We start from the raw sequence: 19,631 nt of genomic DNA, 5'->3' as shown, positions 1-19,631 counted from the left end.
TGTCCCTTATTATGTCTCCCCATCTTTTCTCACTCTCTCTCTTTGTTCTCGTTTGATTTTTTTTTTTTTCATTTTGTACAGAAGGTTGGAAAGAAGCATTGCATACGCCAAATATATAACACACAGCACTGGATTTTCTCGATAGGGCTTACCTACTTTATTTTTCCGTCAAAAAAAGATTTCTCGCATTTACTCCGGCGTGTATTCAGCACCAGCCTTTACACAGCACGGCATTGGGATGCAAAGGATATAGAAGTTTTATTTTATGATTATTATTATTATGGGATGTTGAAAAGGATGCAGGAACACCTGAAGAATTCCACGCTAGAATCCGAGTATTCAATGCGCACTAGCATCAATTCCTGCTGCGCTTAATTCTTTTTTATTTGGGTGGGCACATAAATAAGGAGACGTTCCTTTCAGCCGACACGCTAACCGAGCAATTCCTGCCTGCGACGATGACTGGCCGTTCGCGAACGGTTGGCTCTGGAGACGGAGAATCTCATTTCACGATCAGGTGTTTCACAAGCAATGGTTGAATCGGCCGGATGAGCCGTCTGATATTCCATCTGAACAGTCGCAGATGTTGCGGGCGGTGGATGAATGGCTACGGCCGACGTCGCTGGCAAGTGGCACCTAAGAGACGATGTTGCCACGGTAGTTGAAATGCGAACGCTTAGCCGATTGTGTTGCTGGACGCTGATTGCTAAATAACGGCGAAGGAGTTAACGTCAATGTTACTGATGAGCAACTGAAATTAAACCAATTGATATTAGCGATGAATAACATACCATCCGTCTGCTGGTTGAGGTTATTTGCTCCTCGGCGAACGGCGAATCGGGTCGAATGTGTCGTATTGCTCAGATGATTATTGCAAACACCAGCACGTGGAAATGTGCGAAATTCTGCCATCTGAATCGAACCTATTTTTCACAGAAATTAAATGACGCTGAAAGTGCATAAAAAAATAAATCGAATCATATTTGTTCCCTGATTTGATTTTACCCTTAAAGGATCGGGGTTACTGCCTTTTTTGTTCTTGTGCAAGGTTTGAAGTATGCGCGTTCTCGAGTATTCATACTTTAATACTCGCCAATGATATACAAACACGGAATGCAAAGCAATTTGCTATTATTCCCCTTCTATTTTATTGGGTTAACTGTAGCTGATTGCGCTTCATTTCTTTTTTACTTCAATGTGCCCTGAATTTCGAATACGTTTTATTTCCAGGACGGAATTGATTATTGCCATAACGGCGCGACTAAAATAAGACGAATTTTATTGAATCTTCGTTCAATTTATTCTTCGCATTTAAAGCTCGGAGGAAAAAGAAATTCTTATCATACTTGATGCGAGTTCATCGAACAAATACTGAAAGCGTCCTCATTGAAAAAAAAAAGAATCAAAAAGACCCTATGAACCCAACCTTTCCACGATCTCGGTGTTGATTCGTTTTTGTTTATACAAGAACGGAAGTTTGCGCGAATAGATTGGTTCAACTCCGAAACATGTACCAGAATAATAACTCTCTTGTGTAAACGAGCAGCTGCCTATAAATGTTGGTATTCCGCGGACGTCGAGTACATGACAAACACTAGTCTTTTGTGTTCCTTTTCTCTAAAATTTAAAACGTTGGTTGAACATACTGCACACATTTCTTCTTTTAAAAATTCTATGTAGCATTGGTTCGGATGTTGCTAACTGCTGAGTACAAATTTCTTGTCCCCCTTTCCACGGAAAACGTTGTGAGCCTCCTGCATAGCAAATGCTTCAGCCCGTCTACTATACATATTCCTTTTTTTTTTGCTAGCACCCTTGCCGTAGACGTTTCTTTTGTCACTGCCTATGACGCGTTCGTTCCGCCCAACGCACCACACTGCATTCCTTTCTGCGTAGCCATTCAACTGCGTTCGCTCAATAAGTTTCATTGTCGACGACGTCTTGAACTCAATTTTAAAAATCTAGTATAATCGTAGACGACTGGAGGCCTGTATCTGTCTGAGGATTGTGTGTCTAGCTTTTCTACAAATCTATGCTTTCCATGAAACTGAATCAGCGACAGGCCCTGTTAACTTGCACGGCCGTATTAGTTATTCTGTCAGCTTCCTTCACGCGGTAGCATGTAAAATCAGGGCCCTTCTTGAAAATTGTAGTGAACAGATGAAGATCTTAGTGTTTGCGCGTCGAATGCAAGAGAACAGAGAGACAATCTTTTTAATTATATGGCCAGCCACCAGAAAGTTGTACGCTATTCCGTCGGGAAACGCGCAGGCCTCCTGGCCATTTCTTTGTACTGACTAGTTTTATACCACTGAAATGTGTCTAATCTTTATGCCGACATGAAAGAAGACATGCCCTCAAAATTAGATCCCAGCCCCAAGTTTTTGTGTACCTTGCATAGAAATGGCGGAGCTCCGGTTTGTTCGCCACTTGCAACATTTGCGGAATAAGACACGAATAAGCGTCTTTCTGTAGGTCTGTGCCACACAAAACGATCCAAGATTATGAGTTTGTAAAAGTTGGACAGCATAAGTGCCTGTTAAATTCTTTTTTCTTACTTGATTGAGACCACCATAAAGTAAGGGATTTAAAGTTGAGTTGGTATAAGCGATGGAATATACCAAAAACATGACTTGGTCGTACCACTCAGGTAACTACAATAAAAAAAGAAAATTAAATTGTTTTTGCATAGTTATCGATAGAACGTGTAACGTGAAACGTATATGATTTACCTCGCCAAATTCCTGCGAATTGTGGCTGAATTGAGCGAAGAGGATAAGGACCTGTAGGGGTGCCCAGCATATGATGAAGACCAGCATGATAACGCACACCATCTTCACAACCTGATAAAGCAGAAACTTCTACAGTATCATTATTTATTCTTGACGCAAATCCGTTCCAGCTCTATCTCTATAATTTGTAGAAATATCAGTCCGCAAACAAAGTTTCTAATTTTAAACATTCCTCCGGAGCTTCTATTGACGGTCGGCATTTAATTACATATTTCAGTTCAGATCGATAACGTCAAAAGGACGTTTATCTTCAACGTTTGTCATTTCAAATGAGAAAGGGCTTTCAGAGTTAGTCATTATTGATTAACTAATTTGAATTTCAACCTGCCACGCCCTTCACTTTCTAGTCAACGTAAAAACCTGCAAAGGCGGTGGAAGTTAATATCCGCACGCCATAAAGTGCCCTGCCCAATTTTTTATCAAACTCACTTCAGCAGAGATTTATTCTAAAGTAAAAGCCTTTTTTTTTTTGTTAAATGTTGCTTAACCCTCAAAATAGAAAAGTGCGACTCAATGCCGGTCTAAGTTTTTTTTCGAGCATTTACTTGAGTTGAAACTTCCTTGTTCACATGCCGGCGGCCAAGATGATTCTTTTTAAGTGTAGTTGCTAGCCTGCCTTCACACACGGAGTTGGCCCCATCAACTTTTGCCATAGAAAGAGAAAGGAAGCGGCGCTGGGCAGATACGATTGGACGCATATTGTCTAACGATAGACATCAAATATGCTGTCCAGAATGGAAGCGCGTGCCGACGTGTCCTCCGTCGGGGCAATCATCCATCCCTTGTCTTTTTTTTTTTTTACATCATGCTCTACTGACGTGCTTTATACTTCCCAGTTTCATGTAATGAAAATTTTTTATTCTATTTCCCAGACTTTAGTACCATCATTTTCTATAGAATTTCAATCCATGGATCGATGGTTAAATTGCTTGCGGATGAAAGTTATTTATACGAGACGGTAAGACAAAACTTACTTTTCTCTTTGCTCGGGCTTGATTGCTAAGTGCTGCATCCATCTTCTCTCCCGGTGGTTTGGAACCCCAGAGACGGCCGATAATCAGTGTGTATGCGATGGACATAACCACAATCGGTAGGAAGAATAACACGGCAGACACCTATAGAGATGCAACCGTGCGTTTATACCACAAACAATGGTACGAGGGAATACAATTACACGACAACTTACCAATGAATAGTAGACTGTTTTAGGCCAGACACGTGAAATGCACGATGAAGATTTCGGATCGTATAGTAATACACTTGGCCATGTCTCCTGGCACGTTACCTCCAATGCATTTCTCCACTGCAAAGCAAATAATAGACATTCACTAGCGCCTTTTCCTTCTCGTTAAAAGCAGCTAGTTTGAACGCCGGCATTGAAACAAATGGGATTTTTAGTAGTTGCCTTGCAACAGAGAACCACAGCACGACATTGATGAATTGGTGGGAAAATATGCGCATAATCGATCTCAGATTATGATCATTTCTCACTATTAATAGATGTAGCACAAGAAGCGTTGTGTTGATGCAAACTGTACTAAATGAATCGAAAAAGTAATCGAAGAATCTACTAGAGCAAGTTGGAGATCTAGATAACAATAAGCACGACCTAAAGTCCCTACCATCGGCCTCTTTTGTTATCGTAAATATAGAGTACGTGATATTAGGGTTCATCTGGTTGCGCTGCGTTCACCCATCACGTAATGCTCATAAGTAAATTGGCCTCTGTTAATCGATTTTTGCACCATCAACACTTTGCAATCATCTGGCAATGTATCTGATACCCCAATCAATATCTTTGCATCACAACGAAATTTTTTTTTTCAAATGAAATGAAATGTTCATCCGATTGCAAATGTAAAACCTCGTAGAGTTTTTTGTAGCACTCTCGAGCCTTCTATAGTATCTATGATAAATGTAGTGTATGTTTTATTCGCTACAATAATATAAGGCAAAGAAGACAGTCAATCCGATCAAGACCTAGTTCGCAAGGAATTTGGATAAGTGCAATGTACTGTCGATATATACACATGACTGCAGTATTGTGCTCGTGATACAGAAATTGGTGTGCATAACTTGTATCTGGCGTACGCTATTTCCGTTCAAAACTATGTAGCCATGATTTTCTTTTTTAGCTAGAAAGTTATTAAAATTTGCATTAATGGAGTTCTTATTTTTCAAAAACTTGGAAATTGCTGAATATTAAGCTTCGTAGTGTACAACTGAACAGTTTTCAAGTTATTCTGTCTGGTTAAAAATATAAAACTGCAATGGAGAACAAAAAAAATGAATATGTAGGAAAAAAACGCACTTGAATTTCGAAGAGTTTCCGGTAGACGGCAAAGGGAAGCGCCACAGTGATGGAGATGATCCAAATGGATATGATGACGGCCCGCGCTCGACACTGTGTGATACGCTATAGCATATTTCACGTGATAAAGAATAGATGCGTTTTGTTTAGCTTGGTATCATTTTTTTTTTTTTTTTTTTATGATCGATGATCGAATCTTACCACTCGGAGAGGATACATGACGGCCATGAAGCGGTCGCAAGAAATGGCAGTGAGTGTAAGCACGCTCGATGTCAGACACGTCACTAAAAAAAAAAAACAGGAGGAAGAAAACAGAAGAAATGTTATTGATCATATTTGCACGAATAAAGAGTCATTCTTAAACATGGGCAATATTGTATTTCAGCATTTATCTTGCTTGATCGTTTGCAAATTGATGCTTCTGAGAACATATCAAACCCAATTTTCCGCTAGACAGGAAACGACACTACGGGGAACTAGGACTTTTCTTTTCCTCGGGAACTTTAAGAAGGAAGCCAACGGAAGCCATTCCAGTTAGTTGCAGGTTATCGACAAGTGGCGTGTAATTGCGCGCACCGACCCGACAGTTCAGTCAAACCTAATGCCTTTGATAGCACTTGGCGGAAGTGAGAGGAGATCGTGGTAAATGACCTAGAAAAAAAAACTTGAGCTATTCGCTGTCGATATACGTAAACGAGGAAAGAACGCAGCATGGAAGAGAACATTTGAATAGCTCGAAAGCATTAATCTCCCTACAAGGAAGTGAATGTTTGCATACCGTTATACGGACAAACATTTTCTTTCCCTTTTAAAAACAGCGAAATATTGCTGCACCATTCGACTGTTTCATGTCTCAATCCTGGCCAGTTCCCAGCATCTATATGCCGATTTTAAATTTCATCGCCTTAACCCTGAACTTGTTAGGGTAATTTATAACCATCAATGATCTTAGCATCATTTAAACAGCAATACTTTTCCCCCTTTTTTTATGTTTCCTTGAGTTCTCTGATTCCAATTTCGTTGGACATTGATGCACGATAGTGGTGAACCGGGAGTGGTTGTCGCCACGATGAATGTTTTCTTTCCTGATTCATTTTCCATCTGCACTGATACATATTAGAAGGAAGAACGGAATCTCAGCTGTAATGCTCTTTTTTTGCAACCATCAACATTGGCAGCAAAATGGCTGCCGGATTAAAAGTGACGTTATATAAGGAACGCCGGAAACTGCAAACTAATCAGGGTGAAAAAAAAACAGAAACAAAAAAGGCGATTTATGTGTTGCATTGATCCGGTAGTAGAGCTTTGTCTGATTGCCTCATTTTGCCCACGGACTTTGCGTCCAAGGAACAGCTGTCGATAAAACCCCGCAGTCCATGTCGTCCTTTGGCTGATGAGATGTTATTAGCTTAAGGTTTCTTATGTTCACTACGCTAAGTATGGCGTAAGTATAGGAGAAAATCCGAGATTTATCTCAATATGCGTACATGAGTTGGCCGGAAACCTTTCTCTATCTTGTGGTGAAGATTTAAAACAAACTGTATATGTATCTGTCCCCTTGGATTGCAATACGTATACACTGTAACCTCATGGATAGGGTATCTCTGGCTTGCTTCCTCTTCTATTTTCATAAGGATGGAGTCAGTATAATAAGCGCATTGCGACGTAGTAATAGGAACGGTTGTGAAGGCGAGTGGACAATGGCCATGACAACTACACGGCCATTTAAATCTAGGGGAATATGGTGTAAATACGCACAGGGGATTCCAACGATACAGGATTATTATCCAAGTATTTGCTGGCATCGCACGTTCCACGAATCATTAACTCTTAAAAGTAAAATATTGAAAGGGAACTGAGGTTACGCTATCGTATGACATGTGACGATAACAAAATTCCTCGAAAACAACGTTCAATTTGAAAGTATTTTCGTTGTCAACAATGGGCTTGAAGAACTTTCGGCGTCATCACAATAGGAATATACGCTTATAGGGCACTATGCGTTGTACGGCGTAAAAAAATAGGGAAGTGCAAAGCTGCAAAATATAAAGGCGAACAGATAACAAAAAACCTTTTAGTTGCATATATAGCCTCGTTGAAATATGCCACCATAACAAAAAATGTGATACACCGATAGGCGTGTAACAATCAACAGACCCATTACCCAACTGTAAAGCGATTCGTAATAGATTCGGTAACAGCGATCGTTCGCGAGTATTTTTAAGAAAAATTGCTAAACAAAAATATTTTGAAATAATCCATCAAATTTTAAGCGAAATGTTCTAGCTCCGGCAATCATCTCAAACATTCTATCAATATTTAAAAAAAAAAAAGAGCTAGAATACAATACACACAGATTGCATCTTGAGCGATTTGCTGTTTCCTTCTCAAGACAACCATCAGTTCAATATTTTATGCTTCATGCTAAGCGCGTTCACGCCGTTTGTTTTCTGCATTTTATGCCGTCGGGAATTCCATTTACCAAAGTGAGTGATGAGTTCGGCGAGCTCCCAAAAGTCTGATATGTTTTATTTGAAGTGCATTGTCGGGCCTTAAACGCTTACCGCAGCCTTTCTTTTCCTCCCTCCCTGTGGTGTTTGCGGAAACGATGATTACAAAGACGCTGCCGATTCCATTAAAGACTTGTAGCAATCTCTGTTTGCTGGTGACTTTGCGTTTTCCACACTCAAGCGCTCCCATGATTAATGAGCCCTTGTTTTCTCAATAAACTACTGCGCTGATTTTATGTATTCCGTGCAAGGTTCTCCCTTTATTTGGCGTTGACTGCCAAATTAATTCAAATATTTTTTTATTGTTTGCGTTGGTAGGCTCATTCGATTTGTAACAAACTAAATGGGCGGGCGACAACAATGGCTCTAAATTCATGGCACATAAATTTTTCCTTATTTGCGCTGATTGATTTGGCAATTGTTATAAACGCTGTAAAAGTTTTGAAATTATAAACAAGCTTGAAATAATCATGCCATTAAAAGTGGAGTTGGGATGTGCCCGAGCACATGAACGTTCAATTATATTCGGAAATTACGATTATACTGAAGAAGCCAAACTTGTTTGCGATCCGGACTTCCACTTTGTGAGGCGCGAGATTGGCAGATCCCCTCGAGTAGTAAGTTCCAGGAACCTAGTTTAGCAACCGATAGGGTGTTGGCATTTGATTTTTCTTACAAATAGGCAGGTTTGATCTCCGCAAAATGTGTTACCAAGGTTGTCCGCTTGAATGCTTCTACATCTATCCTAACGGAGAAAGAGGTAACTCTTTTCTGATTCGCTATTTACCACGTCGCAGTATCTTTTAGTTTTGGCCTGGCTTTCGTTCCATTCGGTGAATGGCATTGACCAAAGAAACATGTATACATTTTCGTCTTCTAAATGGGTCCCTTGGGCACTTTTATCAAAAACAAAAAGTTTGAAAAAATCAACTAAAATAGTCTACTTTAATCTGATGTTGGTAACGTCAATACTTCATCCAAGCTTTTCTTTATTAGAGTTCTGTTGAAAGCAACGGTTCCACATTTGTTTTTCGTGGGCCTTCGGTCCTAGCAAAAATAAAATAAAACGGAAAATGACAACAACGGCCTTGTTCTTTTGTCTCTTTAGTTGCGCAGAGACCCCCATTTCACCCGGAGAAATAATAATCATAATAATAAAAATAATACTTGGTATTACCAGGTTGCCTCTTTCATTATGCCATTTTCTGGTTTATATAACGCTCAATAGTTCTGTTTTTGCTGCTACAGTTCAATTCCCTCTAGGCAAGTACTGAAATGATGGCGTTTCCCTGACGCTACCATTATACGTGGGTGGACGAATGTGCCCAGTAGTTTTGGGTTTTGATTGTCCGGGGATAATGGACGGCCCTGGGTTTTCTTCGCAGAAAGGAAATGAGGCCAACCTTCTGCGACAAAAAAAGTTTTTAACCCTGTGATGTTTACCTATTGTCGAGTTTGACGATGAAGGCAGGCCACCTGCGATGTCGCTTCCGTTTCAACGCGGCTTAAACTTTTGTCTTTTGTATCCCAGCGGCAAGCTAAGGCAACTTCATTTTCGAATATGGATTTCCATTTGAAAGCTCTGAATAAACACCGATGGCTGCTCGCGTGTGCGGCGCTGTTGGCCGTGGAAACCGGAAACTAAAAACTCATGACGTCTTGGACCGACACTCGAGCTACGAAGAGATCAACTTGCTCGTAGCAAACATCATCTCGTCTGTTGTCCAGTAGGCAAGCCATTCACGCCCTAACAACAGTAGATTTACTGTTGGCATTCGGTTAAAGCGATGGTTCGGTAAACGCCACTCGACGTTTTAGACCATATTTTCTGTCACCATCGATCGATACAAATCTAAACGAAAACTATTGATTGAAATGAAAATGTGTGTGTATATATAGAACAAGACAGTTGAATAGGTTTTTCTTTCCAACAATGGGTCTTTTATCTATTTTGATGCCTAGAAATCGCATCAGTGACACCAGTTACAGGCAATCAGTGTTTTCTTCAGCGATTTTTTTAAACGTCCTGTTTTCTACTATTCGTATCCTCCAAGGAAATTAAATCGATCAAGTTTACTTAGTCCAACTAACAAGAGATATATTTAGAAAGTATATGTATAAACTAACGAATCTTCGACATTCAAAATGATTTTCGGTCAACTAATTTCCTGTCGATGTGTGCCGTTCTGTTTGAATAAGACTGCAACATTTCTGTAACAAAAATGTGTTTAATTTCGGTTTACTAATTTTCCGCATGTTCCAAAATAAAGTCCTTAGTTGTATAAAGGCATTGTTGAATGGTTGAATTAACCGCCGACTAATTAAAAAAAAAATTATTTTCTTCATGAATCATGAATGTACGTTTGATTCTATTGTAGGGTTTCAAAGGGGAAAGTATTGAATTCAGTCTAAATTTGCCGAACAAGCAGACACATGCATAACACTGCCAGAGGTAAAATACGTTTCTCATATGAAGGTTTTCTTAATGAGTTCTTGCACCGTATTAGAAATTAGAAGACCTTGTTAGACACAAAGCATTCTCTTCATCTTTGCTATTTAATTTTTAAGAATTACAGAACCTAACTAGCTTTCGTTTTCTTCATGTTGACATGGATATATGTTTACCAATTAAAGTTGTATGGATTCGTTGTCATAATTTTCGCACTAACATACTGAAAAATCGCTTTCCTTGTTGTGGTTTTGAAGTTCCATTAGCTGAAAGGATATGTTTAGCGTACAGCGTCTCGACTAGGATGGTTATAAAATAGCTTTTCGCTTTAAAAATAATCTCTAAATTCTAGTTCATTTGTCTGGTAAAATTGCACTTAATAATCACGCCAAATCTGCACCATTATTAACGTTGACGGGTGCCGGCCGTTGTTGGTTTTCATTCGAACCCATGGCTACAAAGATGCTTTTGAACAGTTTGACAAAGTGAAGGATTATCACGCTGATAATTAAAACCTCGTTAATGAGATTGAGCTCAGTAGCCAACAGAACTTATTTTCACTAGCCACACCTGGGCAACGTCACACAAATTTTGCGTTGAGAGAGTTTATTATCTATAGTAAAATTATGGGCAATAGGGAAGAACAACGTTGCGTACTGAATACAACTTGCTATCGCTCTAGTTTCAACCTACTTTATATCTACCTGTGAAGTTCCATAAGTTGGAATCAGAACAAACCTGGACACAACTGGACTGGTGATCGCCAAACGGATATAACACCAGCACAAGTGACTTTGTCCTGTGCATTTTCAGAACTTTGGGAATTACTTACTTTGAGCAAATGCGTTGAATTTGCACATGAACGCCCCCAAAATGAACGCTGGTTTCGTCAAATCGTTGACCAGATGCGGCCACATGCAGCACAGGGCGATCAAGACGTCAGCCACCGCCAAGTTGACCTAGCGAAGGAAAAAAATTGCTCCATCAAAATGTTGATGATGCATTTAGGTGACCTAATTTTTTTCAAAGATTTCCAGCGGCGCGCAAGTTTGAAATGAGCAGCTCATCACCGTTATTTCAATGACGCTCCGTAATCGAGTCCCACTTCAATGATTTCTTATTTAAATCACAAACATTTATTTTAAGCATGAAACCATAGCAGCCATGACTAGGCTATCAGAAATGTTGGAATGATTTTGAACTACTTGATTCATATCTAAAATAGGAATAGTACACATACAGAGAGGTAACTAGGCTATTTACCAGATAAAAATTGATGGTCGATCTGAGCGCCGGGTTGTGATAGACAGCAATGATGACGGCACAGTTTCCAAGAATAGATACGATCATGTTGATTACACAAAAGGTGATTTTCATAGCGGAAATAAAGTCAAGGGGTGGAGGCCAAGGGCCGCCCCCGCCTGGATAGTCAAATTCGCTGAAATTGAATTGCGAGATGTCGGTAACAGTTGTTGCATTTTCACAAGACGGATAGAATAGCGCATCCGAGCTCAAGTGTTCTGCATCTACCTCGGAAGTCATTGTTCCAAAAATTGAAACACTCATTTTGAAACAGACTTTTTCACTAACTACGTGGTACTTTCGCTAGACCCTGAAACAATGGCACAGACATGCAATCTCTGAACTTATGTCTTTCTTAACACGGACGTTCTCAAGCAGCCACTTCCAGTTGAACAGATAGAATACTGAATGAAGGAATCTGTCCGCATCTTTAGGGCTAGAACTACCAGTAACGCTGAAAAGTGGACCTTTACAAAGTGGAGGGACGCAGGCGCCAGACGACTAAGCCCCCATGACGCCATTTTGTACTAGTGAAAGAAAAATGGATATTTAAATTCATAGCGATTTCCTTGCTGAAGCCTGATAGTCTTGAGACGATCTCATTAGATGACATGTCCGTTTTCTGATTCTGCGGGAATGTTATCGGGTAAATAATGGGATACACAGTAACATAAAAGATTTTCTCTCCCAATAGCCGAAAGGGAAAATAATCATATCGTCGGGACCGGAAGCCAGGGTTGTGCCAGATTAGACCAATAAAGAGGGTACGTTTGCTTTTCAAAAATATTTCAACCAACTTTGATTGGGAATCTCCTTAAATTGTTATAGAAGTCAATTGGGCATACTGTATATTATCAGCGACGTCCCACGAAAAAGTAGAAGAGCATTATACATTTCTAACGCTCTGGCAATGGTTGACAATTATATGGATGCTCGGGCAATTATAATCGAACCGGTTCGCGAACAAATTACGTAATGTGACGTGAAAAAAAAATCAATTTTTGATGAAAGGGCCCTTTTGCATTTCTATCGAGTTGATCACTAAACACTTATTCAAATGTTTTAGTCAGGCTGATGCCTATTTATTACATTTTTTGGGTAAAATGTCGTGTTACGCTGTGTCAGCCGGGTGGCAGCATTGGTATGCGTAATTGTACATTTAAAACTCTAGCTACGTGCTTGATGCTTGTATCGATCAAGTAAGAGATAAAAGGAAAAAATTTGTATGGGCAGAAGAATGGAAGAGAAGTTTAGTTGTTCCTTTGACAAAAACATAAAAAAAAACATTAGACGATGTTGGAATCTGAAAGTTTTAATTTACATCTTTTAAAAATGAGCAACGTTGAGCGGGCAGGAAATATAATAGGTTCTTTGAAGTTTTTCTATTTCGGAACGGTAGTAGCCTAGACTACTTTAATGAGACATTGAGACTCATTCAACTGAACGTGAAATTGAGAGCCATTCAGGCAGAAAAAGCAAAAAGGCGGCCCATCTCTTCGTCACGTATTTCAGCCATCTGTGATAGCCGCCCGTATCTCTTTCACCTGTAGCCTATAGATATGAGGCCATTGAAAATAACCCTCACTGCATCGCGGCATGTTAAATTTCAGTCGGCAAACCTATGACCTAGTTAAATATTCAAGGACAAAAAAAAAATAATAAATTGAATCATCTTATATCGGCGCCGATTCAATTTGAATTGAAGTCTCAATACTAAAACCGGGGAATTAGAGGACCAAACTATTATGTGCACAGAAACGGCGCTATGGCTCGCCGCACAGCTGGGCAGGCTTTGGAACCTGTCCATAGAAATTCGATCCTTGTGTATTCAGTATGATAGATTCAAAACGATCGAAAAGGAGATGAGTCTATAAATTATAAAACAAAAACAAAATTTGAAAGAGGATATTGATGGTGACACAACCCGTCTCGCTCATATTTCACTATTTGCAAAGGTTAATTATTTCACGTCTTTCGTAACCTGTCAGTATATGTTGTGGGGGCAAATCCACAATCCGTAATTATAACTGTCTTCCGACAATAAGGTTCCTCTTCTGCGTTATGAGTATAGTAAGCGTTTCTATATATACAAGCACGTAAACAGGGGCTTATTGAGGATCGGGAATAGATAGTCCAAGAAATGGTCGTAATCTCTAACACTATCCATATATAGAAGAGAAAAAAAAAACAGTTTAGTTTTTACTGCAATGAACGGCTTTTGATGCCAATCGATACCAATACAAACGTGTTACTACGTTATTACTTGTCCGGGCCGTATATATATGTAATCATGTATTGTCTCCTATTTTCTACTGATTACCCTTGGTGTCGTATAGAATAGACAGAGAGAAACAGAAGACGCTTTAGGTGTAGGGAGCGTGCGTAGGGCATCCACCCCCAAAAAACAATGAAACGAGGGTACTGATAAACTAGGTTATCTATAATAAATTGTAATACTTTCACGTCGACAGCGAAAGCTCGCGCAAATTAAATTCAGCCCAAAATGAGTAGATGTATGTTTACCTATCAGCAGTAGTAACACGAATTTTACACGCAGAAGCTCGTTTGTTGGTTGCATGCATGGCTCATTGTCAAACACAATAGCGTGCAAATGTTGGAGTAAAGCTAAGTTTATATTGACAATGTAACACCTACGTGCCCTGGTTGCCTAACTTTCGTTTAAAGAATAAAAACGATTTTTAAACTTCCCTAGTTATGATCCGTTTGATTGCGTATCAACTTATTTGTAGACAAGCTATTCGCTGTACGCGTGCGACGTAGAATAGAAGTAACAGCCATGAATTGTTTTAGATGGTTTTAAAATGTGCTCATCTTAGTATTGGGATAAAAGAGCTGGGTGATTTATTGGCATTCAGGCGCAATGTAGACGTCATATGGTACATATAACATTAAAAAAAAGATGCCTATCCAGTTCTTCCGATAATAATAGAGACTGGGAACATTTTTCCTTGGTTAAGATATAATTGTTTTACATTCTTGGAATTTCTGGTTGTAGAAATGGGAACAAGAATGTAGGAAATAAGCAATAGCAATTTTACGGAGGAAATTCAATTTCTTATGATGTCCATATTCAATCGCAAATACTTCATCGAGAATTTGTTCTTAAATCGTATCAGGCAAACCACAATAGTCAATCTTTTTCTAAGTATTGGCTAGGAGAACAGCATGGAATAACGTAATAAAAGTTTAACGTCTTTTTTTGTGTGTAGAAACTGAAGTCTTCGCCAAATAAACCACAGAGGAAAGTGCTTGTGTAATCACCCATGTAAGCTTCAGTATTTTAAGCGATCCATTTAACAAGGACTACAAGCGGATTGGGGTGCGCCTTACATCAGTCTACGCCACAGTTCACATGCATAGGTTAAAACATAAAAAAAGACAGGCTGAAAAATGTTACGGTAAGGGCATTAGTGAAGCGTATATGAATGCCAAGCACGTTTAATAGTCGGGCGGAAGGAAATGTAATGACAAAGAATGCGAAACAGCTCTCTTACGACGTTCTACAGGCAATAATAAAGTAATTAATTGACCCTCTAAAGCTTCCCATTTTACTATCGACTTCAAAATAATACAGGCTAAATTATTAGATTGCCGTGCTTATAATTATTTTCCTGGTTTGGCCAGAACATATTGCAAATAAAAAACTCTCAGTCTGATATCTTGAAATTTTTAAACCAATGCCAACTGTGATCGTTATTTTGAATTAATTCTAAAAATTGCTAGGTAAGTTATTGGTGAAGAAACGGAGCCATTTATAGCTTGATTGAAAGGCTGATCCCACTATTTAATCCTCGGCGGATTTTAACACCAGGAACATTACCACTTCTTTTTGTCTGGTTTGTCTTATACTATGCAGTAACAGTCAGACCATCACTTACCTCGTCTTCTATTTTTTATCGTTGTGCTTGTTTATACTCCTTCGTCAGACGAAACTATTCCCACGTTAATAAACGAGTCTTCGGGTAATATCTTACTAATACTACATGTTTCCTGCCCCAATCAGCTGCCCTTTCATGTCGATCAAGACACTCGATTGGCATTTTTGTTTTCAGTACACATGCAGAGATCCTAATGGAAACCTTGGCCATATGGCCAGCTGAACATATAAATCTTGGATTAAATTCAAAATGGTTAACTCAGTCAGAAAAATAACAATTTTATCGGAATCAGCAGTCAATTTTAAGTATATCCTGTGATATTCAACCAATTCAGATGAGTGCCGGTTTTTGCAGACAAATTTTTTAAGCCCGATTAAATAATAAGCCCGACTTTTCTTTATTTTTCCTTTTTTACGTTTAATTAACAAACCATAAAACCCATTGGAAAATCAATTTGATTTCCGTGATAAGCGTTTAATTTTGAATTGAAATCATGTATTTTAAACGAAAATTAAAATCTAGCCAAAAATGAAAAAGTTCAAAGACTATATAGCCTTACCACTTTTGTTAAAATCGGCCAAAAATGACATCTCTTGGAATTTGATGAAAATTACACAATATAATCAAAATTTAACGCTGATTCAAAAAATGCCACTCGTTTTCTGATCAGGTCAGCCGTTTTTGAATTACTCTGAATATTCGTGCAAAAAATAAGAAAAGTCGGGCTTATTTAGCTGGGCTTAAATTTTTTTTCTGCAAAAACCGGAACTCATTGGAAGTGGTTGAGTATCGCAATATACTCAAAATTGAATGCTGATTCCGATAAAATTGTTATTTTTTTCATTGAGTCAATTGTTTTTTAAATACACCGAATATTTGACGGAATGCTAGCGCGCCAGTACGCTACAGCGCTAGCGCAATGCAGCAGAAATATTCGGTGTATTTCCAAAATAGTTAACTTAATGAAAAAAATAACAAATTTAACGGAATCAGCAGTCAATTTTGGGTACATGCTGTGATATTCAACCACTTCCGATGAGTTCCGGGTTTTGCAGAAAAAAATTTAAGCCCGACTAAATAAGCCCGACTTTTCTACGATAGCCAAATCGACCACTAGATGGCGAAAAGGTAGATCGTTAAAAATAATCGGATCCGCGATAAATTTTTTTTTCGTGATCGGGATTGCGATATGGCAATCCGTTTTACATATGGCAATCCGTTTTACATTAAAAAAAAAAAATGGCGGAAAAAAAAAAAATCGCACTTTTTTCTTTTTTTCCGACACGTAGCCATCTACCGCTCAGACTCGTTATTACTGGCGTAGGCAATTTCAGTCCATTGGATGCCATTCGCAGTTAGTTCAGTAGCGTGGCTGGAGAATAACGCGTGGCTGGAGGAACAATTGAAAAATGGATAAGATAATACAACAAAAGGATGGTAAGTATAAACATTATTATATTGGTTTTCAATTATTAATTATTGTTTATTAGATCAAATTATGAAGCTGCAGGTCCAATTATTGGAACAACACAAAATATTAGATAACAGCAAAGCTAAGGATGGTAAGGCCTAATACGTAATGATTCTATTTATTTGCTTTTATTCATTTGTGTTTTGTAGCTCAAATTTTGAGTCTACAAGCTCAGCTAGGGGAAAAGAACAAATTGGAATGGAACAGTTTCCAAACAGTGAAGGAGGTTTTTCCAAACTCATCCCTAACTGAACATGAGGATGAATTGGCATTAGGCGAACACAGTCAGGTACCTAAACTTTTCAAATAAGAATTCAAAATAAGTTTAGAATTTTAACAAACAATTATTTATTGTTTAGTTATTCAGTCTACCACCTGACAGTGTGTTAAAGTTAAATTCTGTTAGTGCTGCACTAAAAGAATTGTTAGTAATAAGTCCATGCAGCGAAGGAAGTGAACAATTGTGGGACCGTATTTGGGCTGAAAATGGGTGTGGTACGGAAACCCAGAAATAGCATGAGTTCAACATACATAAAACATGAATTAGGTACTTTTCGGTTTTTTGTCTATCGAAAAAGTATTTTTAATGCTATTATTTGGCATTCACAGAATTTTAGTGGGGGATCAAGTCAAGTCTGAAAGTGTTACAGGATGGAAGAGTGAGCCTACAGTTGAAAAACACTGAAAGTGCATTACCATTAAGGTATGAGGTAAAGTAATAGAGTATGCAAATTTTCTAATGAGAAGTACCATCTTGTGTGAATGAATCCTGTATAACAGCAATCCTTTATAGTTCTGTCACAACTAGAAGCCTCAAATAATTCTGCTTCTCTTGCTAAAGAACAACTTGTCCTTTACGTTCAGAGTGTTGGTGAAGCTGGGTACTTAAATGGCCCTAAAGATGTTTCATTTCGTTGGCATTGCAGCGATGAACATCATACATGGACTTTTTAGGTATGAAAGGAATTTTCTTGAAAATTTTTTGAATTTATGACAAAGCATTTCTCCTGCTTTTTGCCAACCATGTCTAATCTATAAAAAAAAATTTATACAATAGGAAAGGATTTTCAGCATACTGGGAACACAACTATCAACAATGCAACATTCTACGGGTGCTATTTTATCATTCAAGAGCCTTATACAATGATTTTCATCTGCAATTTGTATGGCCTTTCCCAAGCTTCTGCCAGAAGTTGAATATGTAAGTCATGTAAGTCACATGAGCAACAATTGAGATGCTTAATGGTGTTGTTTTTCTTTTCTCAGCATAGGTTAATAGTAACATTGGATCTGAAAAGATTCTTGGTTGGGGCAAGACACTGAATAAATTGTAATGATTGAATGGATGACATGACATTTTTATGCTTCATTCGGATTCCCGAGACGGTATTTTATATTTAAAAAATTGAAGTGCATATCTGGGCTCCCTTCCTTTCCGTAGCCCCGTTTCCCCTTGACTCGTAATAAGCCCGTAGGGGGTCATGCCCCTACTGTACGGTATATATAAAAACAACATATACCGAGGTTTGGAGGGCTCTGGCCGGAAAGGGGACGTGGGGGTTCGCTTAGTCCGATGATGTGTTCACGGAGGGCGTCGTGGCTACCCACAAATCCGAACTAAAGGTTAATCGCTCCTGTAAAAATGTTCCAAATCTTCAGCTCTTCTTCCGGCTTCTCTTAGCCAATCACCGGGTAATCTCCCCGGTGGGTCAACAAGGCAGTGTCTCCCCCTGCCTGGGTTGACGGCAACTTTTGAAAGGGCTATTGTGCCTTTTTAAAGTTGCAAAAATAATTGTAATGTGCAGAGAATTGTCAATAAAATTTTTTTTATAAAATAATTTTTGCAAAATTTGTTGTATCGTTCATCTGTAAGTATTCAATTATTATTTATTACACTTTTTGAATTTTTGAACTTAGACAAGGAACAACGTGTAATACCTGGATATTTTCTGAAGTAATTTTGTATTTGTATATTGTTTTACTGTTATGGGAATCGATCCCCAGACATTCAGCGTGCAACGGCGATGCTCTAACATTGAGCCAAGAGATATATCTAAATTTTTTATTATCGCATATCATATGTTATCGTATAGGATGTTTATGCAGTCTTTCACAACTATATGTTTATCTTTCTTTTGCTTACATAACGTCCATAACTCTGTGGTAGAGCATTCAGCTGCGAAAACTGTTACCCTGGGTTCAAACCTTAGTAGATGTATAAAGATCTACATCTAAATGTAGAAAAGAATATTGCAGTATTGTATTTCAGTTTTATTCAAAGTGTAAATGCAAGTCCGCAAGTGACTAGAAAAAAGCCAACTTGACATCATATGATTCATGGCTCATTGGTAGAGCATTGGCCCGGTATGCCGAACATCCAGGGTTCGATCCCTGGATAATAATTGAATGCTTACAGATAAATGATAAACCAATGGAAACAATGCTTACCATCAAAGGTGGCATAAACAATAAAGGTGAATTGAGCAAGGTAAATAAAAAAAAAGTTGATAAATGTAATGTGTGAACACAGACAATGAAAGAAACAAATTTTGCAAATATTATTTTATAAAAAAAATTTTATTGACAATTCTCTGCACATTACAATTATTTTTGCAACTTTAAAAAGGCACAATAGCCCTTTCAAAAGTTGCCGTCAACCCAGGCAGGGGGAGACACTGCCTTGTTGACCCACCGGGGAGATTACCCGGTGATTGGCTAAGAGAAGCCGGAAGAAGAGCTGAAGATTTGGAACATTTTTACAGGAGCGATTAACCTTTAGTTCGGATTTGTGGGTAGCCACGACGCCCTCCGTGAACACATCATCGGACTAAGCGGACCCCCACGTCCCCTTTCCGGCCAGAGCCCTCCAAACCTCGGTATATGTTGTTTTTATATAT

At 38.7% G+C, this 19,631-nt stretch overlaps 2 protein-coding genes across 2 annotated transcripts; one reads left to right on the top strand and one right to left on the bottom strand.

The window, feature by feature from the left end:
* Positions 1 to 194: 194 nt before the first annotated feature.
* On the bottom strand, positions 195 to 11,648 carry LOC130697471 (QRFP-like peptide receptor). Its single transcript, XM_057520374.2, has 11 exons — positions 11,326 to 11,648; positions 10,895 to 11,021; positions 5,305 to 5,387; positions 5,104 to 5,208; positions 3,979 to 4,095; positions 3,767 to 3,907; positions 2,733 to 2,861; positions 2,559 to 2,654; positions 2,393 to 2,477; positions 792 to 923; positions 195 to 706 (listed from the first exon to the last, which is right to left on the bottom strand). Exons 1-11 carry the CDS (start codon positions 11,626 to 11,628, stop codon positions 432 to 434), a joined length of 1,593 nt encoding a protein of 530 aa, XP_057376357.1. The 5' UTR covers positions 11,629 to 11,648; the 3' UTR covers positions 195 to 431.
* A 4,969-nt stretch (positions 11,649 to 16,617) lies between these two features.
* On the top strand, positions 16,618 to 17,463 carry LOC130697340 (uncharacterized). Its single transcript, XM_057520246.2, has 5 exons — positions 16,618 to 16,700; positions 16,754 to 16,825; positions 16,884 to 17,023; positions 17,094 to 17,281; positions 17,344 to 17,463. Exons 1-4 carry the CDS (start codon positions 16,673 to 16,675, stop codon positions 17,247 to 17,249), a joined length of 396 nt encoding a protein of 131 aa, XP_057376229.1. The 5' UTR covers positions 16,618 to 16,672; the 3' UTR covers positions 17,250 to 17,281; positions 17,344 to 17,463.
* The last annotated feature ends 2,168 nt before the right edge of the window (positions 17,464 to 19,631 follow it).

Source organism: Daphnia carinata, chromosome 3 (genome assembly GCF_022539665.2).
Source record: "Daphnia carinata strain CSIRO-1 chromosome 3, CSIRO_AGI_Dcar_HiC_V3, whole genome shotgun sequence".
Classification (NCBI taxonomy): domain Eukaryota; kingdom Metazoa; phylum Arthropoda; class Branchiopoda; order Diplostraca; family Daphniidae; genus Daphnia; species Daphnia carinata.
The sequence above is the reverse complement of the archived record's forward strand: the minus strand, read 5'-3'. Positions and strand labels throughout refer to the sequence as shown.

Excerpts from the sequence above, each read along its gene's own strand:
- LOC130697471 (XM_057520374.2), bottom strand. The coding sequence starts at position 11,628 with ATGAGTGTTTCAATTTTTGGAACAATGACTTCCGAGGTAGATGCAGAA. Across the intron at positions 11,022-11,325 it reads CGACCATCAATTTTTATCTG|GTCAACTTGGCGGTGGCTGA; the intron begins GTAAATAGCCTA and ends TTCCTTCGCTAG. Across the intron at positions 2,862-3,766 it reads AAGCCCGAGCAAAGAGAAAA|AAGTTTCTGCTTTATCAGGT; the intron begins GTAAGTTTTGTC and ends ATGATACTGTAG.
- LOC130697340 (XM_057520246.2), top strand. The coding sequence starts at position 16,673 with ATGGATAAGATAATACAACAAAAGGATG. Across the intron at positions 16,826-16,883 it reads TAACAGCAAAGCTAAGGATG|CTCAAATTTTGAGTCTACAA; the intron begins GTAAGGCCTAAT and ends TGTGTTTTGTAG. Across the intron at positions 17,024-17,093 it reads CATTAGGCGAACACAGTCAG|TTATTCAGTCTACCACCTGA; the intron begins GTACCTAAACTT and ends TTTATTGTTTAG.